The sequence below is a fragment of the Curcuma longa genome, chromosome 3 (genome assembly GCF_044706935.1).
Source record: "Curcuma longa cultivar G26 ecotype Majalengka, Jawa Barat chromosome 3, ITB_CL_G26_1.1, whole genome shotgun sequence".
NCBI classification, from domain to species: Eukaryota; Viridiplantae; Streptophyta; class Magnoliopsida; order Zingiberales; family Zingiberaceae; genus Curcuma; species Curcuma longa.
The window spans coordinates 16,104,714-16,128,247 of record NC_133863.1 but is presented as its reverse complement, the minus strand read 5'-3'; the positions used below and the strand labels follow the sequence as shown (position 1 = coordinate 16,128,247).

Below are 23,534 nucleotides of genomic sequence, written 5' to 3'. Positions count from 1 at the left end.
TTGGTGGAATCTTTACTACACATGCATTTGAAAATATTATGAATGAATTGAAAGAAAAATTTTCCGACAAACTTATCGATAAGGATAAGGTTCAAAATCGCATGAAACATATTAAAAGAAGCTAGTTTTCATGTTATGATATATTCAAGAATAGTATGAGTGGTTTTGCATGGGATCCCATCATAGAATTCTTCAGTGCTGAACCTGAAGTTTTGCAACAACTAATTGAGGTGTGTATGCATTTAAAAAATATATTTGATTTTCTTTTATGATACTATCTATGAATGAATGTTTGATATAATTATATTGTAATTTGTAGATCAAACCAGCAGCTGCCGAATGGAAGAGCAAGCCTATTCGAAATTATGAAAAGTTAATTCAATTATATGGGTTATATGGGAAAGGTAGGGCTACAGGACAACATGCCAACACTGCGTCAGAAATACGAAAAAGAAGAGCTAGCATGGAAGTGGAGAATAATATTGATGAAAATCAGTTCAAAACCATTGATGAAGTTGAATTACTCTTAGTTCTGAACCAACTAAATCTCAAGCTAACTCTTTTGTTAAAGCATCATTAAAGAACAAGAGTGCAAAGAAAGGTAAAGTTGATGATGACAGTATAGGCAAAGCAATTGACCATGTAGCTCAAGCCATTATGAGTTCAACACATAAAATGGTTAAGTCAAATGAAATTCCTATTCCTGAGAATGAAGTGTGAAGTTTATTGACTCAATTAGGTGTTGAACAATATAGAATTTATAAATGTTATTTGTATCTTGTTCAACGCCCGAAGATGTTGAGAGCTTTACTTAGATGCCCTTTTGAATATCGCAAAAATTTATTATTCTAAATGATAGATGGAGAGAATCTACTGCATGATTAGTTTGTTACTTGTTAGATGATATATATTTAGATATTATGTAATATGCATTTAAATGCTATGTACTTAGAGAATTTTGGATATTTGTTAAACTATTATTATTTAATATAAGACTTGTTACTTGATGATTTTGGATGTTTGTTAGTTTTAGATTTTTACATTAGTAAATTTTTATAAAAATATATGTAAAAATATTGATTTATCCTTTATCGTACCAAAGTGTATAAATTTTGTATTTCACATATTTATTATATGTTTACTCATTATTTTTTTAAATTTTTTATTTATTTAAGTTATAAATATTAATTTTTATCGGTCTCATGAGCTATATATATTTTTTTCACATATAAATTTATTTAAAAAATAAAAATATTTTTATAATTTTATATATTTAACCTTCATTCTCTTTCCTTTCTTCCCAAACAAAGTAAGAGCCTTAGGGTGCGTTTGGTTGGAGGGGGTCATCCGTGATTACCTTGGTTATGTAATTACTTGGTAATCACATAACCAAAGTTATAGGAAATAAAACATAACCTAATATTGTTTGATTTAATCTTAGGTAATAAGACAAAACCTTGTTATTTGTTTGAAGATTTTAATACTTTACTTTTACATTTACTATATTATCGCTAGTTCAATTATAATTATTTTTTATAATTAAATTAATTTAATATTTAATTATTTTTAAAATTAAATTAAATTATTAATTATAATAATAATAATATAATATATATTATAAATTTTAAAATCACAGTTAGTCTGAAAAGAAATATCAAGGAGAATCTCAAGAAAATTATCCTTCCGATTAGTTTTGTTTCTCCCAAGTTTCATAGAAGATCTTAGTAATGTCATATACAGTGCTAATTTACCTATAAGCTCATTTCCACTAAGATCTATTTCCTACAATTGCAGTGGACTTGCAAGCAATGCTCCTGGTATTAGATCCATTCAGATAATTACCAGAAGAACAAAAAAAATTTAAGCTATAAACAGAATTGAAAGTCGGGAGCTCTCCAGTTAAAAATTCGACTCTTGTCCACTTTAACAAATCTATCTCATAATAACCAACTCAACCATGTCCTCTTTTCCCTTGATTCACCTACCCAATCAATTCAAAATAAAATGTATGCACCAACACATAGTTTTAGTGTCTATCATTGTTCACAAACTTTTTTTGGAGACCTTTTAACATAAAAAGAAAATGCCATTGAAAAAACAGGCAACCATTTGAGGAAAAATCCCTGCTTGAGCAGCCTCAAAGACACCATACATGAGTTTACTACACTACTGTCGTATAAGGAGTTTCGAGTCACTGCAGAGTAAGTGTATATTCACGATAACACGAATACGAGAACTAAAAGTCGGCATCGTCACAGGACTCTGAGCTGGGCAAGGAAGGCAGCACACAAGTCCAGAAACAGAAGCTGTGGACCACTGACCCTCTGCAAGTCGAGGAGATATTTCTCTTCCCTTGTCTTGTAAAGCTGCACACGAGATGATATGTCATGTTAAGGCATTTTTGAGTCGATTGCCCATTTGCTTTGTTGTTAACTTGTATTATAGATTGACTATAGATAGAGTGGTTGTAACCTGAATTTCAAACTTCACTACAGCAGATTCTCTTCCAGCTTCGTCAGTTTCAACAATGGCTGACTCATCGATGAAGCTATGGTTGGATCGAAGAGAGTTGTTAAGCATGCTTTCGGTATTGGGAAAGCCAGGAAAATAACGGCATTTCATGTTGTAGTGTCCAATCTTCTTCCAGCAAACGTTTAGGTCTTGTAGAGCTTTAAGGACCTCAATCATGATTTCGCGAGGATGAGCTCGAGACTGTTGATCAAAAAAGAAAAAGACTGAGTGAATGATTCATGAAGACAAGGAAGATAAATATGCAAGCACCTGAAGGCCGAGAGCCCATTTTCTTTCGGCAGGGAAATGTTCTCTTGAACCGATTACTTGTTGCTCCATATAGCCTGGTAAGCGATGTGGTGCTGGAATGTTACTTGAATTCCTATGCAACAAATTGTAATCCTACAAAAGGCACAACATTTAATACAAAAAACAGTCTGAGACCAAACAATCTGGCGGTCATCTAATTCATAAATTTCCAATAAGAAATTTTACATTGACAAGAAAGTAGTTAGGATGTTTTGAAATTTCAGTTTGTATGAAGATATAGTTACGTGTCAATGAGACCGATCCAGCATAAAACAGTAAAACAGTGCTTACCAAAGTTTCTTGAAAATCACCGCCAAGGTAGCCACTAGCAGATCGGAACCGGTTGTCCAGAAGCAAGTAGTATGAAACAGTAGCCTAGTTATAAACACTAGCGAATCAGCTATTGCTCCAGAAAGTAAAATTGTAACTCATGATTCTTTTGATTGCATGCATGAGATACCTCATTCTGTATCCTGTTATGAAGAGATTCGACCAACTGGCTCTTGTCAAAACCCATTTTAGTCACCTCCAGAAGGATGTCTTCATCGATCTGCAATAATGATCGACTGTGAGATCAATTGTAGGATCCTCAAGGTATCGAACCAAGATCAGGATTGAAAATATAAGATCATATGAAAATAGCTAGAACACCAAAACAGCATGTATCAGCACCTATAATTATTTTTATCTAAAAATATAACTGTTTGAAAACCTAAAGAGTATCTGGAGACTGTATCTGAAGGCATCTGATAAATCTTCACTGAATAAATGTAAAAGAATGCTGATTTTGACACATTTCCCCAATCAAAATTTGTTCTCAGCTGTCAAATTACTTTTACAAATAGACTGAATAATCTAATACTAGATACTAACCGAAAGAAGAACCAACGAATTGTTGGTAGCCAATGCAACAACAGTTAATAAGAACCTTATAGCAGTATGTTTGAAAAAAGAGTATGACTTAACAATTGCTGAAGCTGTACACCTTTTTAGCTTGCTGCGAAGTATCTGGTGGAGGGACAGCAAGATATCGAGGAAGCCGTGTTTTGAACCATGCATGCTCACGGATCTCTCGAATAGTTATTCTCTTCATAGGATCAACAATCAGCATTCTTGGAATCAAATCTCGTGCAAGAGCAGGCAAATGGCTTGGAAGCGTATATATCCCACCCTAAGTTGACCATCAATATATTTTATTTGTCTATGAATCTGAAATACAAATTTTGAATGTAAAAGATACTTGCCTTTATTTTCTTAAATAAATTTGGGATGTTCTCATCATCAAAGGGAAGGGTCCCACAAAGAAGGGCATAAAGAATGACACCGCAACTCCACACATCTACCTCAGGCCCTGCATAAAGCTTTCCAGAAATTACCTGCAATGAAGAACAAAACATTTTAATAAAAATCATTGGAAAATAAAGCATCAGAAAAGTGGAGCATATAAATACCTCAGGAGCAGCATAATTTGGGCTTCCACAGCTAGTCTTCAGAAAATGACCATCACGCATGACATTACTTAAGCCAAAGTCAGCAATTTTAACATTACACTTTGAATCCAACAACAAGTTCTCTGGTTTCAAGTCCCGATGAACAACCATGTTTCTATGGCAATATTCAACGCCAGATATGATCTATTTGGCAAACCCAAGGATATTTGACCAGAAATGAAGGAAAGCAAGTCAGAAATGATTCGAGAATATAGAAACATGTCGTACAAGAATTAATTGGTACATTCATCAGAAAATCTTTTAAAGAAGACATCAAGATCAGTATGATCCACATAACAAAACATTCTTAATGAATCACTAAAATCAGGCACAATCAACCAAAGATTATGCTGAAGATAACTCTTGGGATGGTATGGAATAAACAAATTGAGTTTTTAGCCATCGAACTCACTTGACCAAGGCATTGATAAAACTTTAGAAAATAGAAATAATCACTGTTACATAGAAAAATTCATAGTCCATGAGCTTCAGTAAGAATTTTTCAGATACCTGTTGGAAGAAGCGACGGGCTTCATCCTCTTGTAGCCTTCCCTTTTCAACAATATAATCAAATAGCTCTCCTGACTTAACATACTCCATAACAACATAAATATCTGACGGAGTCTCAATCACCTCATAAAGACGGATGATATGAGGATGCATAAACAGTCTTAATATTTTGATCTCTCGTCTCACTACAATATATAGAAATTACATTTAGCAAATATTAAAATTACTACGGAGATAATTGTGAGATCTATTAATCTAAAAAATATCCAAATCTTAGTTCATCAAAGCTCTCATGGAATATTTGGGGCCATGGCATGTTGGATGCTGTTGTGTTTAACAAGAGATTTCCTTCAATTCTTTTGAATAAATTACAGGGGTCTCTTTACTTCTGGCCAAAAAACATGGATATGCATCAAATATTGTCATATGGAGTAGTTATAAACACACAGTATGGCTAGCTGTGATAGATGAAGAAAGGCACAAATTAACAACGACAAAATCACTTGGAAGTGGTCTATAATCTGGATAGCTGTGATAGATCAAGAAGGGCATAAATTAACAATGACAAGATCAATTGGAAGTGGTCTATAATCACGTAATCTGAAGATAGTTTCTTATATTCCCTTGGATTGATTAATGATAGCCTCATGATTCCCTCAATGGAATCTTGGAAGTGGAGTTTCTTAGCATGTAGATGATAGACAGAGAAGTGGATATCTCCTAGAAATTCAACAGTTAGGCGTCGTCACTCAGTTAGGGCATACCTTTTTCTTCCATTTCCATGTTCTTTATTTTACGACGGTTAAGAATCTTGATAGCCACCTTGTGCCCTGTCAACAAATGCTCTGCAATCTTAACTTTGCCAAATGCTCCAATGCCAAGAGTCTTTCCTAGTTTATAATTTTGCAATACCACATCAGCACTGCCACCCCCTCTACCAGATCCTTCCATTTTAGCTGAAATATTGATAGAAGGAAATTTAGGGCGCTTTTCTTACCATATGCAGTTATGTGGAGAGTAGAACTCTTAAATATAGAAATTCTGGAATATACAAACTAGACACATGACTTGTGGATGATAAATCTTGAAAACTGAATATTTAGGACAAATAAGTTTACAGCAAGTATTGCAATATGTTGCATGAACACTTTAACAATGTTATGGCTGCACATATAGGTAGTTAATTCACAGGAAGACCAAACTACTGGGACGAAAGAATCCGAGGAAAACAAAGCTCCAATAAATAGAAAAGCTGAACAGCAAACATATTATCCTACTGATCTCCATGTCAAAATGAAATTGCAGGGTTGTAATAAGTTTATTCAAGAATCAATAGCCATATTAACTATTATATCACCCAAAAAATGCTCCGGTGATCTAAATATTGACTCACTGGGAGGTTGTTATAGAGATCGGCCACCCAAAAGCTGAACTTTATGTATTCAAACTTTATTAGTTAAAATTTATGAATTCTCGCAAAAAAAAAAAACAAGACTACTCATATCTTCAGCTATGCTTTAGCGTTCTTAGTGAAATGTCAAATACCAATAAATTTCTTGATGGGAGAAGAAAGCTAGAGAAGAAGTCATCAAAGCTTCCCATGGTAAAACATGAATACTCTTTCCAGATCAAAACTTATGAAGCATTAAAAATCTTCAGAATAGCGCGTATAGAACTCCTAGGGCATCAACATGAGAACCCGAATTGGAAATTGTGTTGATCCACTAACAATTGCACGGCAGTAGCTAGTATCAGAATAAGACCTGAGAAATACCGCAAACAACAACAACAACGCTTGTTGAAAATGATATACTGATCGAAAAAATTAAGCACAGAGTTATACCATGTAACTAAACTAGCTGGCCTCACAAATTAAAAGTCCTCATTCACACAGCAACTTAAAGTAAGCCACACAAACAATTTATAGGAACCAAGATCATGTCCTATTAATAAACTTTCCGAGCCCAAATAATTTGTGCTTTTTTTTTTCAGAAATCGGAGTGAACGCTCAAAATGAGAAGGAAAAAAAAAAAGAAGAAGAAATCTCGGTGCTGAAACCCAACACTCGAGAACCGAACACCGACCTGACTCTGCAGAGGCTCGCGGCGGCCGGCGTCAAAGATTGATCGAGGTCCTGAGCTACGTCTCGTAGCACGGCGGAGAGGAGGAAGGAAGGGATAAAGGGGATCGAGCTCGCGAAGAGTGTGGAAAGGGAGATCCGAAGACGACGACCGATGCAGGAATAAAAAAAGTGGTAATCCAGTCACGGACACGCCATCCTAACCTGGCCGCATCGATGGATTCGCCAAAAAGATGGCCGGCGCTGAGCACCGTTACTGGTTTTTATAGACGGCTTTATGGCTACGAGATGGCGATGGTGATGGCGAAAGGTGATGCGGGTGGGCATCCATGCCCATGCCTTGCGATCGTGTTGCATAAAAAGGTCCCTTCTTTTTAAAATCTTAAAATAGCGCCTGTCGTTTTAAAAATATCTTAATATCAATAGGATGGTAATTTCCTTCTTAATCCACGGGATCCGATTCGAATGGAAAAGATAAAAATATGAAAAAAATAAATAAATTAAATTCGATTAAATAATCAGATAATAAGAATTTTTCAGATAAGGAGGAGGAATGATGGAATTCTATCCCTATCTTATATAATTCTATATATATACATATATAAAATAATATATTAAAGAAATATTTCTTTTTTAAAATCTCAAATAAAATTCAAACCCTGCTAATACCTTCTCGTTCATTTCATTATCTCTTTATCTAATTTTTATCTTTTAACTTTTTTTCTTATTATTATCTTAAAAATTGGATAAATATTCATAATTTTATTGAAATAATTTAAATTAAAAAAATATAATTATAAATGGTAGTATGATATTTGAATAAGATATACATATCTAATACTCCGATAGATATGAAATTAAAGATAAAATTGAATACTAGATGCAGATGGGATAAAGATGAAATTAAGATAATAAATGAAATGAAGATAGAGGATATAAAATTATTTTTTAAAAATAAAATCATTATAAAATTGCTCGCTTAATTATTATAAAATAATATAGTTGTAGAGTACTCTAATTTTATACATGATTTTTTAATAGAGTTAAACTGATTTAATTTTACTTTATAATAAGTACTCCATGACTAAGTGTTAATTAAGATAAAAATATTTTTAAAATAAATAATGTACTTTTTCGACAATTTTGATACTAGCCATTTGATTTTGATCATTAAAAAAAATTTTATTTTTAAAAAATTAAAAAATATTAGTATGGTACAGATAATTCATGTTAATTAAAAAATAAATAAATAAAGAATGGTAAAATAGAAGAAATAATTAATTATTATTATTATTATTATATTTTTATTTTTTATAATTGATATTTAATTCATACCGTCTGATTGATTGATTATGAAGTGATCAATTCAGTTTTATGAAAGTTTCTTATTAATAGAATTGAATATTTAGTTAAAAATTATTGAACTAATCGAATCGATTAAATTTTTAAATAAAAATCGAACGAATCGAACCGATAAAAAGATTGATTAATTCGATCAAAAATTAAATTAATCAAAATTTTTAAATATTATAAGATATTTATCATTAATTATAAATTTATAAATTTATTTACTTAAAAATTTATTAATAATTTTTTTATTTTTATTAATTTAATTTAATCAAATAAAAAATTTTAAAATTAAAATCGAATCGAATTAATTATTTTAAAAATATAATAAAATATTAAAATAATCGAATCAAAGTTTTAAATTTAATCGATTTAATTAAACTTTTGTTCATCTTTATTCATCGCCCACGAAGTAAATTGAAAAATATAAATGAATCTCAATTAATTATCCAAGCTCATAAATTTTTTAAATTCCTTGTCCATTTTTTATCATCCCATTGTAGGTGTGATCGCACATTGGAAGAAAGATCTTATTTTTTTCAATAAATAAAAGTATAAATTAATAAATTAGATATATATACGACTTCTTGTCTTGACCAATAGGATCTGTTCTAGTCCACGTAGAAGGTGAGTCACGCTTTTATTGGATTTATCGTGCGAGTCAAAAGGTTTCTCCAAACCACGATGTGTTAGAGCATATATTATAACGCTTAAAAAAATATTAAAAAATTACATGGGACCCACCTCTGCCACAATAACGCGTTCATACCTTTGAACGCATTCCTATTCTCACTCCTCCACATCAGATTGGCTCATGTGATCACTCCTCCAGCTCAGGTGGTGAGAGAATCAAAAGGGTTCTATTAACGCAATAACGCGCGTTGTGTTAGTGGTGAATGTGGACATCATCAAAGCGTGCGGGAAATTTTCATTTCGCACCTCCCAAAATTCACATTTATATACTTTTTCCCTTTAGAATTATCAAATTGCCCCTTATTTATTTTAAATTCATGTGGATTTACATCTCCGTCATTCACATTCTTGGAATTGATGACTAGATTGAAATTTCAATAAAAATGTCATGTACAATGACTTCTAAATCATTATAATTTAACAATATATAGGGATTAAATAGTCTATAAGACTAGTAAGTATAGGTACATTGGGCAGAATAATAAATTGTTGGTAGAATATGAAGACTAAATAAAAAAGTTTTAGAGACTTTTGTGGTTAATAAAAGTGAATGAAAGTGAAGCGAAATTAAATGAAAAAACTCTATCATTTTGCATGTTAATGTAGATTTGTGTAGTTTCATGACGTGGTTGAATTGATTATTATAAGATAGATTTATTGAAGTAAATAAGAATCAAATTTCAACAAAATCGAAATAATATCATCCTCGTAGTGATTAACTACAACTTTTCGATTTACCTTTTTATATATGATCGTGAGATCGATCATATGAGATGGCTGGAATGATAGATTCTATTTTTACTGAAGAGTATAGACTAATATAGACTAATTACTCATTTTATTGATAATTTTTTATAATTTCTACTAAAATAATAATTTTATTCACTAATGATTAAATATGAAAGTTCATCAATCCAAAATTAATATTTTTTTAAAATTTAAATACTATAATTTATATATATATATATATAATATTAAAAAAATATTATAAATCCATAAAAAAAATCTTCGAAGATATTCACAGAAAGTTTAGATTTTTATGGTTACTTTTACAATTTTAGAAAAAAATGGACCAAAATATCCCAAACTGATTAATTTTATTTAAAATAGGAAAATATTAATAATTTTTTATCCCTTTTTATCGTTGATATTATCCGTTCCTTCTTTTACGCTGCGGGCCTGTGCAGCCGGACCCGAGTTATACCACTACCTGCTAAACACCTTTTAGCAAAAACTTCGCCACTCGACAATGGACACGTTCCCGCGAATCGTGGCCCACGTCAGAGGACGCGGTGGTTAAACCAATCAGATGACAACTACGCGGGCCCTACGTGGGACCCGAAAAAAGTTTCAAGTATGTGACGTGTCGGCATCCGGTGCGTCTCGTCTCGAGAATAAATCGAAGGCTCCGCGTACTTATTTTTTTTCCGTGTGGTGGCGCTTTCCTTTCTCGGGGGAAACAGAGAAGGGGAAGAGTAATTCCCAAGTCAGTGGACGGTGACGACGAGCGGCTCTCTTCCATCGGAGTTGGTTTTCTGATTAAGGTATACAGGTTTTCTGTTCCCCCTTGTTCGATTTCTCACCGGATCGCCGCGAGATCGCCTTCGAGTTACGTTTTCTAGTGGTGTTTTGATGCCGATCCCGATCTGGTAGCTTGGTACTAATTCCTGATGAAGTCTGTGCTTGTTCGGTTGATTTCTGCCAACTTTCTTTTTGCTATTTGGTTGGTTCGTCGGATGTGATCAGAGAACGCGTTTTTTAAGGCGAAATTTCAGGGTATTTACTGCTTGGTCTCGTGTAATTTCACATTCGAGTTATGTTAGGGTTTTCGTCGTAAGAAGACATGTTATCATGCATTACAATTTTCTTGGCGGTGGATCGTCGTTTAATTGCGAGGCATCCGAAGGTTTGCTCTCTGGTAGCGGTGTTTTGGGAGTAGATTGCTATCTGATTTTTTTTTGTTTGATTTTCGGTTTTTGACGCTTTATCTTCTTTCATTGGATTATTTTCTTAACTTCTTAGTTTGATTTTGTAGTGATATGATTTAGTGAATTTAGGCTGTCTACCCATTGATTATGTCGTGGTTTTGTTATTTTGGAACGGTGTCAATACTAGCCTGTTTCTTTGATGCAATTTTTTCTATTTTTTTGGGAAATACAATTAGAAAGGATTTGTGTTGCAACTGCTGCATGGAATGGCTGCCATATCATTTTGGCATCAACGCCACTTTGAATTTCCAAGTATTTAATTTGTCTCATATACATCATCATACCTCTCCTGACATCTTAACTGTAATCTTTTATCTGCACATAAGTTCCACTTATGTTATCAATATAATAATATATAACTTAAGTTTTCTCAAATCCATCTTTTAGTTTTATTCTTAAATCTCATGTAGTATTCACAAATCACATTAAAATATAGCACCCATAAGTTGTTCATCTGACCCATGTAGCACCCTTGGACCATGACATTATACCAATTCAATAAAATATCAACATAAATGCCTGCTTAGGTTAACAGTTTGTCTAGCGGTTTACACCTTTAATACCCACCTTCTTCTTTGGCTCTAGTGCTAGAGCAGCATGAACCTGTCCCTTTCTCCTACTCATTACTTATGGTAACAACGCCAATGAATGGGATGAAAGCAGAAAGTAGTGCAGGAGGCTGTAGCAATTTTGCAGAGGCAGGGATTGGGTCACAATATCTTTAATGACACAAAGCCAACAGAGGTGGCTAATGGTGAAGAAAGATGTGGATTGACCTAGAAAGTGGCTCGTGGGCTGTGAAATACTTTGGTGAAGAAGATGGATGTCGAAAGCCGGTATGAGTTCTATAGCAACAATTTGGTGGATCAAGGAAGAGGTGTCTATGTCTTCCATTGCATCAATGTCTGCTCTTGTTGGTTGATGCTTGGAAAATGAAGAAAGTATGGCTGATTTTATAGATGGTGATTTGATTAGAGGATTGCATGGCAGTTGTGGCAGTGGATGCTAGCTAAAAACATTTAGGGTATTAGAGATGTAAATGGGTAGACAACTTATTAGGCCACAAAGACATTCTAGTTAGCATCTTGTTAAGTTGACATAATACCATTTGGTTGTCATTTTAGTTTCTTTATCAGTAAACAAATGGTTAATTAATGGGTGCTAGATTTATACTCTTTGGAAATGTTATGCTAGATTTTTTAGAAATATAAGCATATGGTAGATTTGAAAAAACGCCAAAAAATTGTACTATGTTTATTGTTTCTTCTTTTGTTAAGTGGTTTTCATGCTTTCCATGATATTTTATGCGACATGAACCTTATTCCTAGTTGTCTGAGGTCTAATGGAGTGGAAAACCAAGGCCAACCAGAAAGTTGCTTGACTTGATATATTTCAGCCTGGCATTGTGGCTATTTGATTCTGAAAATAATCTCCTATTTTTCAATTTGTGCAGTTGACAACATGGTGAGGAATCACCGGACTGAAAATGTTCAGGAACATCAAGTGTCTGGTGTTCGAAGTGGACGAACTGTGCCCCAGTATCCAACTGAAAGGCCTTCAGATGTTCAACAACGAGGACACGGCGCTGAATATGAACAGGATCAGTATTCTCAGCAAGGTCGTGGTGACAAGGGTTATTATCAGCATAAATTTGGTGGGAGATCACATGCAAGTTCATCAGAACAACCACATGGTCCTGCACCAGGATATGCAAGAAGTTGTTTGCCCCATCCAACTGCTGGAAAGTCATCCAAGCAAAGGTATGCAGTCAAAGGAAATAGTGCCATTCCTGGTGGGCATGGGGCTGGTATGTCAGCTGCAAGTGCATCAAGGCCACCAGCTCCCGATCTGCACCAAGCATCAGTAGAGACAAGTTTATTAGAGCAATCAGTGGATTCCTCTCTTGCACAACATTTTCAGCAAGTTACTATTGAGGGTGGAACAATGAGTGAAGAAATACATCCAGTGGTTTCTGATATTGCTCGTTCTAGCAAGTCTTTAAGTTTCCCATTGCGTCCTGGAAAAGGGAGCATTGGGGTCAAATGTGTGGTGAAGGCGAACCACTTCTTGGCCGAGTTACCTGATAAAGTCCTTCACCATTATGATGTTAGTTTTAGCTGCCTAGTACTGATCTTTTTTTATTTCTTATATTTTTTATTCAGTGTCCTAATAATTCATTCTGTTTATTTTTCACACTCATCCACAGGTTTTGATCATGCCTGAAGATACACCTCGAGCTGTCAATCGAGCTGTAATACGCCAGCTAGTGAGTTTGTACAGGGGTTCTCACTTGGGTGGACGACTACCGGTCTATGATGGTCAGAAAAGTCTCTACACTGCGGGACCACTTCCATTCACTTCTAATGAATTTCAGATCATTTTATCTAACGAGGATGATGGTTCAGGCAAACAGAGGTCATTTTCAGAAGTTTTGCAATGCTTTTCAAGCTTCTGTTGAAAAGGTTTCTGAAGTATTACTATTTGTTTGCAGGAAGTCAAAAACATTTCGAGTTGTTATTAAGCTGGTTGCCAGGGTGGATCTTTGTCACCTGAAAATGTTTTTATCTGGACAAAAAGCTGATGCTCCTCATGAAGCTCTACAAGTTCTTGATATTGTGCTTCGAGAATTGCCAACCACAAGGTAAGGATCGATGCTCAGCCAAAGCTTTTACATTTTTAGATGTTCTCAGAGAATAATTTCCTGATATTGATTGTAGATATTCTCCAATTGGCCGGTCCTTTTATTCACCAAGTTTAGGCAGAAGACAACGACTTGGTGAGGGATTAGAAAGCTGGCAAGGTTTTTACCAAAGCATTCGTCCTACGCAGATGGGTCTCTCACTAAATATTGGTATTAAGATACCTTCTTCCAAACATCTGTTCTATTCTATTCTATTCAAAGTTACCCTCTTTGCTAAGTTTATTACAAAATGTAAAGCAGTGGAACTTAAATTATCAAAAAGCTATCTTCTTTGCTTCGTTTAGTTTTAAGAACTTCCCTCACAAATTATTTCAACATAGTTTGTTTATTTCATATTAACATGTCTGGATCGGCTCCTTGTTTATGTATAGCTTCATGTATTTGTCATGTGCTCATATTTTCTCTTTATGTAGACTTGTCTTCTACTGCTTTCATTGAGCCCCTTCCAGTGGTTGATTTTGTCGCTCAGTTGTTGAAGAGAGACATCAGAGGAAGACTCTATGATGCTGATCGAGTAAAGGTAGATTTTTAGAGTTGTTTATCCTCATTTTGCTTGCCTTTTCATTCAATTATTGTAGAATTTTCTCATTCTCTGCTCTTGTAAGTTTGTTCCTTGTCAAAAAGACAATTCTCTGGAAGATTGTTATTTTTGGTATTCTTTTGCACAAGTAGATGTTCATAATCATTTGTCTCTTTGATTTATCTCCTATATGTATCCTCCAGATCAAGAAAGCACTAAGAGGAGTGAGGATAGAGGTAACCCATCGAGGAAATATGCGCAGGAAATATCGCATTTTTGATTTAACATCGCAACCAACTAGTGAGCTGACGTATGTGCCTACTTTGATATATATACTTTGTTTTTTTCTTGAGTTTTGCTAATTATTTTCATCCTCTTATATGATTTGTTATGTAGTTTCCCAGTGGATGAAAGAGGAAATTTGAAATCGGTTGTTCAGTATTTTCGAGAAACATATGGTTTTACAATCCAACATACCCATTTTCCTTGCTTGCAAGTCGGTAACAAGCAGAAGCCTAATTATTTGCCTATGGAGGTGATTACTTCTTTTAAATACCACTTTTTTAGTTGGTTGACTAAAAGAATTTAAAATCTCTCTTTTCTTGTTATGCTCCTTTCCATCCTTTAGGTTTGTAAGATCGTTGAAGGTCAGAGATATTCAAAAAGATTAAATCAGGATCAAATAACTGCTCTTCTAAAGGGTACATGCCAGGCTCCCTATGATCGTGAATGTACCATTTTGCAGGTATACACTATTTGGACCTTAGTCGATCCCACTTAATTGGATAAGGCTTGATTGTTGTTGTTGTTACACTATTTGGACCTCAGATTACTATGTTCTTTGATTACTTGAATGTTTTGAGTTAATGTCACAAACACCTTCTAGATCTTGAATTTAGTTTATTTTCTTGATGGGTTATATTTATTTTTAATTGGTTAGATTTAGCTTTGACTAGTTTGTTTTTCCTTGTTTTTCAAATTATATAAATTATGGTTCTTATCGAATCATACTGGATCACATTGATTCATAGTGAATCACCATGATTTTTTATTTCTGGTTTATATCTATACATGTGAATTGTAATGCATTGCATGATACAACCAACAAATCTGACTATTATGTTGATATGTCGCATATGTGCCAATAATTTAACAAAAAGAAACTGCTATCCAAAAATTGATGTACTATAGAAATTTGTCTGCATGAGTCTTTCTTTCTTCTCTTAGTTTGTGTTTATCAAGCCCTACTCTCTAATGCATGCTGCCCATTCTTTTCAATCATAGATACACTCCATCTTACACATTTTTTGCAAAAAATTATCAGACAGTTCAGCACAATGCATACGAATCTGACCAATATGCCAAAGAATTTGATATCAAAATTAGCAACAAACTTGCATCAGTAGAGGCACGCATTTTACCAGCTCCACGGGTATGCAACATATGATCAATCTTGGTGTTCAATGACACTTTCGTGTCTAATTGTCAATATGCTGATGATTATCTAATTCTTTGTGCAGCTTAAATACCACGATACTGGCAGGGAGAAAGATTGCTTGCCGAGAGTCGGTCAGTGGAATATGATGAATAAGGTTTGCATATATTCTATCACATGTTTGCTTATATTTGCTATTGGTAAAATGGATATTTACTGAAGTTGTTTTTACATGATGGCGAAGTTGTATTTACGTTCTGACTTTTAGCATTGCATAGTCTTTGAGCAATTCATTTTGCTTCCCTGATTTAAATTTTTATGCATTTTTCAATTTGTTAACCCAGAAAATGGTGAATGGTGGAAAAGTAAATTGCTGGACCTGTATCAATTTTGCATCAAATGTCCCAGAAGGTCATGCAAGTCAGTTTTGCTATGAGCTTGCATTGATGTGTGAGACATCTGGGATGGTATATAATGCATTTGTTTTGTATTTATTTTGCTGTAATTTTACCGTTTGCTAATGTGACAGATAGCATACCTATAACCAAATCAACTTTGTTACTACAGGAATTTTCACGTGATCCAATTTTTCCTCCATTAAGTGCAAGGCCAAATCAAATGGAACGGTCTTTAAAAGCTCTATATGTTGATGCAATGAATATTCTCCATCCACAAAAGAAACAACTTGATTTGCTTATTGTTATTCTGCCGGATAATAATGGTTCCCTTTACGGTAGGTTATCTTGTGAACTCCTGTAGGGCCCAATGTCTGATTGTATTTCATTATTTTTTTGCTCTGTTTTGTTTTTGATTATTTTAGCTTGAGGACATGTTTTGCAAATCTTTTTTCCAAGCTTCTAATAAACAACAATTGTCTTGTGTAGGTGATCTAAAGAGGATTTGTGAGACGGAGCTTGGAGTGATTTCACAGTGCTGTTTAACTAAACATGTTTTCAAAATGAGCAAGCACTACATGGCCAATGTTTCCCTCAAAATAAATGTCAAGGTTAGTTTGTATAATTAGTCAGTGCAACTCTGCAGCCTATCATTATATTGATTGATATCAGTCAATATGATTGAAACATATTTATTCTATCGATCAATAATGGTACAATGTATGCACTGGTAAATGTTGTTGTACCGCTCATGCCTACAACATTTTCAGTGGTACTGACAACATAAGGTCTATCTCATCTGATAGAGTTCAGAACCAGAGGAGGCAAGATTTTGTTTGATGGTTTATCCTTTGATTTCATTTTGTGGGCACAAAGAGGATAAAAAACACTATAAAAAAAAAAAAAGAGGGGAAGCACCAACAACAAAGAGAAGTGACATTGATGTTTCCAGATTTTTACTTGTGCTTGTTCTAGTTCTAATTGTGTAAATTCAACTCCAACTTATGTGAAGAAATGAATTCTAATAACAAATATCCTAGAAGCAAGCACTATTATTAGTAGTATACAAATACTCCAATTTGATGCATGACACATGTTTTATTAGAAGGCAAATATAATCATCAATTGACACAGCATGATATTGTAACATACTATTCCAACTAGAGACTGAAACTCTAGCATTGGAAATGATACTTTTACATTGACAATTGATGCTTCTAATTCAATTTCAATATCACCAACTAATACATCTTACTATGGATATACAATTGTCTCCTGTTTTGACTAGATCCTTTTTATATTTTTTATTCTTTATTGAATTGAGTAGGTTGGCGGAAGGAATACTGTACTTATGGATGCTGTGACGAAGTCCATTCCAATTGTTTGTGATGAACCTACAATTATATTTGGTGCCGACGTAACACACCCCCATCCTGGAGAAGACTCTAGCCCATCAATTGCAGCAGTAAGATAAAAACGCTATCTGAATGATATATGTCATTCTCCTATTTTATGCTCAACTTTTGTGTTTAAATTATTGTTAGGTTGTTGCTTCTCAAGATTGGCCTGAGATAACAAAATATGCCGGTTTGGTTTCTGCTCAAGCACACCGTCAAGAATTGATTACGGATCTTTTCAAAGTGCGATCAGACCCTCAGAGGGGAGCTGTCGCTGGCGGAATGATTAGGTATTTTTTGTGTCCCATCTTATTGTAGTTCAAATGCAATATTCTGCTAATTGGCACCACAATTATACGTCTGACTTGTCTTTTCAGAGATCTTCTAATTTCCTTCAGAAAAGCTACTAATTTAAGACCTGAGCGAATTATATTTTATCGGTAAGCGTTTTGAAATTGTTTGCCATTGTCAATTTTCAAGTTGTCATGGTTACTATGATCAACGCAGGGATGGAGTGAGTGAGGGACAATTCTATCAAGTTTTACTTCACGAACTCAACGCAATTAGAAAGGTATTAAGCATCTATATCTCAGTGCAGATAATGATTTTTTGGGGGGTAATTTATCAAGTACGCACTTTACTTTCAATAATACCTAAAAAGTGCATCCAACTTTTTGTATTTACTAAAAGGGTGCTTATATCCCAAAATATCCTTCTCTTTTAAAAAATAAAAATAAAAACTCTGATACTAGTGCGGGCCAGTGCAACGGATGATCGTGGTCTCTGGCTGTGAAATGGCAGCTAGGCCGGCCTTGTCGTGACTTACAAGACTGACTTGGCTATGATCGGCAGCTGTGACCGTCATTGCATACCAGTTGGTATAGGAGATTTTCTTATTAATTATGTTTTATTTTTTTTTTAATGAGAAGGGTATTTTAGGATATTAGTGCATTCTTTTATAAATATAAAAGTTTTCAGGTATTATTGAAAGGTAGTGCATCCTTTGTTAAATTGTCATTTTTCACAGCATATTTATCTTTTTTTTTTCCTAATCGTTTTTCTGCAATAAATATTCTCAGGCGTGCGCCTCCCTGGAATCAAATTTTCAGCCACGAGTAACCTTTATAGTTGTTCAGAAACGACATCATACTAGGCTTTTTGCGAATAATCACAATGATAACCGTTCTGTTGATAAGAGTGGAAATATACTACCTGGTTAGTCCCACTCACTCACGATTTTACTCCTGTTCGGATATGCATCTTTTGATCTTAGTCTTCCAGAAGTTATAAGTTTGTTTTGTGTCCAAATTTAGGTACTGTTGTGGACTCTAAGATTTGTCATCCTACCGAGTTTGACTTCTACTTGTGCAGTCATGCCGGCATTAAAGTAATTTCTGTTCGTTTGTTTTCATTTTTTTTACCCAAATTTATAACTTCGCCGTGCAATGTTTTTGAGCACACGTTTCCTACAATAGGGCACTAGTCGTCCGGCTCATTATCATGTCTTGTGGGACGAGAACAACTTCACTGCTGACCAATTGCAAAGCTTAACCAACAACCTGTGTTACACGTAATTTTCTCATCTTCTACCTTTATTCCAATTGAGATATAACTACTCATCATTCTGCCTTTAATGTTCTTGCAGCTATGCGAGGTGCACACGATCAGTTTCGATAGGTAAGTTATTTGTTAGTTTGGGATTCAATCTGTATTTTCTCCTCTTCTAGGAATCTGACTAGACTCATCTCATGTTTCTGTAGTTCCTCCTGCATACTATGCTCATCTGGCTGCATTCCGAGCCCGATTTTACATGGAACCTCAAACATCTGACAGTGGTTCGACGCCAACTGGGGCGGTTGGTCAGAGTACACAGAAAAAGTCGCGTCCTGACGATGTTTCTGTTAAACCCCTTCCAGCGATAAAAGATAATGTGAAGAAGGTCATGTTTTATTGTTAACATCCTATTTCCTTTCATTCTAAATCATAGTACTGATACTGTTAGTTTGCGGATGCTATGTAATTTGCTATGTTTACTTAGTGTTTTATGTTATCTTCTCGGGTTGGTGGTCAGAGTAGTTTGTTTCCTTGATCGACCAATAGTCTATTATTTTAATATTTCTTCAAATTAAACATTAAAAAAAATCAAATGGAATGGAATTCACAAGTAATCAAACTTTTATCGCATCTATACAGAAACACTAATTCATTATTAGTTTTTCTAAATCAAAAAGTGTTTTTAAAGCTAAAAAAATGTTTACGGCAATATGTTTTTGAGATGCGATAAAAAAAAAGGTTTGACTAATGATAAATTATTTATACATTTTGATATTAAAAAATATAAAATAAATAAGCCTATCCTAGTGAAACTTATCTGGTTCGGTACCTAGGTTTATCACATGCTGGGGCATTAATATTAATATACGTCTCATTCAATACTCCCAAACAATTCTTTACTCAAATAAGTATTATAAATCAAATTAATTTATTGTGTACATCTAAATAATTAAAAATAAATATATAGAAATTATATACTTGTACCTTAAACCATTTCTACCTCTCATCCATGTAATTATCTGGAATTGGTTTAGGCTTCTTAAACAAAATATGTTGTAATCGTAGAACAAAATTCAAAACTGAATGAAATTGCCTACTAACTGTCTCACCAGATCTAGCTGTTTGACGTTTTAGAACCCTATTCTTCACATTATATGTAATAATATGAAGAAAAGATATTACAAGTTCACTAATTGACATATTTTTATTTCCTTCCAATTTTTCATGAGTCGTTAGTAGGGCTGGGTCGGTATGGTATACCGAATTTTACATACGATACCGTATATCGTACCAAAAATTTCGGCATAAAAAAACCTATACCGTTACCATATCGAAAATTACCATACCGAAAATTCGGTATACCGAATTTTCAGTATAGTATAAAATGCATACCGATCAAAATGTTCGGTATACCGATCATACCGATCATACCGAAATACCGATCAACCGATCGATCATACTGATCATACCGATCGTATAAAAATGTTCGGTATACCGATCATACCGAAATACCGTACCCAATATCAATTTTAAAAATAATAAATAATTTATAAGAGGATATATAATAGGTATTTCGGTATATACCGAAATACCGAAAAATAATAATTTCATACCGATACCGATACCGAAAAATTCGGTACGGTATTATACCGTACAATTTTCGGTACCGAAATTTTTGGTATGGACGGTAAATATCGGTATGGTATGTGCGGTATACCGAAAATTCGGTATTTTTTCCCACCCCTAGTCGTTAGCATAGAATAAAGTTTATCTAAAGACCTTCTATCCATCCTACAGTTATCAACACATTGTCGATCACTATGAAAAACCATTTCATTTAAGTTTATAGACTTAATATTATATCTAGACAATGCTTGATGAGTATATGATATGCTCCTCCTAAACCTAGCACTCCTCTTGTTAGCTAAGACAACCGCCAACAATAAAAGCATCAATAACTTCCTTTGCATCCTCTTTTTGCGTATAATTAGAGAAATTATCTTCATCTCTTGCCTTACTGTTAATTGATCCATATCAACCTATCATGAAAATACAGCAGTTGCAAGTATTTAATTGAATTGTAAAGAAGAAATCAATCTTATGTATTATATAAGCTACATAGACAAATAAATAATTCTTTGAAGTCCAGGGCCAGCTTTAGGCATAGGCCACTAAGGCCTATGCCTAGGGCCCCAATCAAATTGGGGCCCAATTTTTTAATATACTAATTATTATATTTAAGAGAAAAAAAATTATTAAAATATTTTTATTAGATTTTGTAAAGATTTGGCTTGGTTATTGGATTTGGTAAAGATTTTGGCATGATTCCAATATATTTAATATTTCTTAATTCTCAAAACTCTAATTTATTAATTTCTTTATATTCCTATTTTTCCTTCCTTATCAATCTAATAATCTATTTTGCCCAATTTCAAATAGCTTACTCGTTTGATAGTTTGTTTTCTCTCCTCAAGATGAGGTCTCACAAGGGGTGCAAGGAGAAGAACGATCAGAATTAAGTTCCTTTTACAGATTTCGCAGGTCATTTATCGAACTTTGAAATATCATCAAATTAAAATTATAAGACATAAATTAGATTTTATTATTATTTAATTTTAAAATATTTTTATTTCTATAAAATAATAAGGACTTATATTTTTTATTATTATTATTTGAATATAAATATGTCTGATAAAAAATATATGGATATACAAAAAAATTGAAAAAAAATTATTATTAAAACTTGAATATGAAAATTTAATTAATAATTTTGCATCTCAAAAAAGCTACAAAATTTAATTTAATATAAAAAATTTATTTTTAAATTTAATATTTTAATTTATTTTTAAAAAATTTTAAATCCATCATTGTCGGTCTCAAGTCCAGAATAAAAAAGAGTGAGAGAAAATCTTTTAAAATAATAAGAATTATTTTAAAAAAAAATTTTGCCTAGGACCTCCAGAAGACTTGAGCCGCCCCTGTTAAAGTCTAACTAGCTGAATTCAAATAGCAGAATATCAAATTTGCTATTTGAAATATTTGAAGTCTGTTCATGAAATGGCAAAATATCAAATTTGTTAGAGAAATCATTCTTTGAAGTCTAACTAGCTGAATTCAAATAACAGAATATAAAAAAAAATACAAGGAAGTGGACAAACAAATAGCAATGAAGTGAACTGAAATAATGGATAAAGACAACCTGAACAAATGTAAGTAGTAAACAGAAATATCAGTGAAGTAAACATCAGCATATGTTGAAGTATAATCACTTTAAGCAGTGATTATCAAATAAAGCAAACAAAAATAGGTAGTGGACAAACAAATAGAAGAATACAAACTGAAATGATGGAGGACACATAAGCAACATTGATATTCCTAGGTAAATTTGCTGACAGCAAGTAGAGCACATTGAGAGATCACCTAATAAGTGACTACACACGTGCAAAGAGTAGCCAACTATTAAATTGATGTATAAAAAGAACAATTCAGAGGTTACAAGTACAAGACAATGTCATTTGCATCACGAAAAAATGGCAAGACTCATTAGTTGTACCTTTGCAGGCAAATTGAAGAGCTTGAAGTCACTTTCACGCAAACGATTATGGTGAGGGAGGAAGAAAACAACTTTGATGCGGGGATGAACGGAAAGAAGCACCAACAGAAGAGGGCTTGTCGGAGGATCAGGAGGTAGGTAGTAGGCTAGGCTAGGGTTAGGGCTTGATGCGGGGATGAATAGAAAGACAGAAGAGGACTTCGAATCGTTGGCGCCGCTGTTAGAGAAGGGAGCAAGCGGAAGCGGACAGGAGAGGAGGGCTTCGCTCGCGATCGGGGACATGGACGGCTTCTCTCGTGATAGGGGATGGGAGAGAAGGTTTCGCTCGCGATCAAGGATGGGAGAGCAGGCTTTTTTTGCTCGCGATCGGGGACGGGAGAGGAGGCTTTCACTCACGATCGGGGACGGGAGAGGAGGCTCGCTCGCGATCAAGGACGGGAGAAGAGGCTCGCTCATGATCAGGGACGGGAGAGGAGGCTTTCGCTTCGCGATGGAAGAGGGAGAAGAGCTCGCTCACGATGGGAGAGGAGGCTCGCTTGCGATCGGGGACGGCTGCTCGCGAAGGGGTAAGGGGAGGATAATTTTTGCTAAAAAAAATTCCTTAACTCCGGAATCAAGATAAACCTAAGGGGGCGTTTGGTTTGATCATTTTCCGTTTTCATTTTCTTATTTTCTAGAAGTTACTGTTTCTCATTTTTTTTGATTTTTTAATTCCGGATTAGATAACCTCTTTTGCTGACGTATGTTGATGTGTCGGGCATGACATATTACTTCGGAATCAGTGATTACCTAAATCAAACAAGGTTTTGATTGATAACTTTAGATGGATAACCTAGGTAATCATAGATTACCTCTAACCAAACGCATTCTTAGGGTGACGAATTCTAACTTTTACCGTATAGGCTATTTACTCCTTTTACTAATATTTTTTTTTTACAATCTCTACTAAAATAATATATTTTTTTCACTTTAATTAAATATGAGAGTTCATCAATCCAAAATTAATATTTTTAAAATTTAAATACTATAATTTATATATATATATATATGT

The 23,534-nt window shown here is 34.0% G+C and overlaps 2 protein-coding genes across 2 annotated transcripts; one reads left to right on the top strand and one right to left on the bottom strand.

Moving 5' to 3' along the window:
• Nucleotides 1-1,940: 1,940 nt before the first annotated feature.
• On the bottom strand, nucleotides 1,941-7,116 carry LOC141824491 (serine/threonine protein kinase OSK1-like). Its single transcript, XM_074711794.1, has 11 exons — nucleotides 6,905-7,116; nucleotides 5,585-5,776; nucleotides 4,821-5,005; nucleotides 4,272-4,454; nucleotides 4,065-4,196; nucleotides 3,806-3,991; nucleotides 3,281-3,370; nucleotides 3,112-3,195; nucleotides 2,782-2,913; nucleotides 2,473-2,712; nucleotides 1,941-2,366 (listed from the first exon to the last, which is right to left on the bottom strand). Exons 2-11 carry the CDS (start codon nucleotides 5,769-5,771, stop codon nucleotides 2,253-2,255), a joined length of 1,533 nt encoding a protein of 510 aa, XP_074567895.1. The 5' UTR covers nucleotides 5,772-5,776; nucleotides 6,905-7,116; the 3' UTR covers nucleotides 1,941-2,252.
• A 3,266-nt stretch (nucleotides 7,117-10,382) lies between these two features.
• LOC141823013 (protein argonaute 1C-like) lies at nucleotides 10,383-19,446 on the top strand. The gene is made up of 23 exons (XM_074710292.1): nucleotides 10,383-10,484; nucleotides 12,382-13,034; nucleotides 13,135-13,343; nucleotides 13,420-13,569; nucleotides 13,646-13,779; nucleotides 14,043-14,149; nucleotides 14,353-14,459; nucleotides 14,546-14,684; nucleotides 14,778-14,894; nucleotides 15,474-15,581; nucleotides 15,670-15,741; nucleotides 15,929-16,051; nucleotides 16,152-16,317; nucleotides 16,469-16,590; nucleotides 17,307-17,444; nucleotides 17,524-17,666; nucleotides 17,754-17,816; nucleotides 17,884-17,947; nucleotides 18,456-18,591; nucleotides 18,690-18,763; nucleotides 18,852-18,946; nucleotides 19,022-19,053; nucleotides 19,137-19,446. The coding sequence occupies exons 2-23, from the start codon at nucleotides 12,390-12,392 to the stop codon at nucleotides 19,331-19,333; spliced, it is 3,141 nt and encodes a 1,046-aa protein (XP_074566393.1). The 5' UTR covers nucleotides 10,383-10,484; nucleotides 12,382-12,389; the 3' UTR covers nucleotides 19,334-19,446.
• The last annotated feature ends 4,088 nt before the right edge of the window (nucleotides 19,447-23,534 follow it).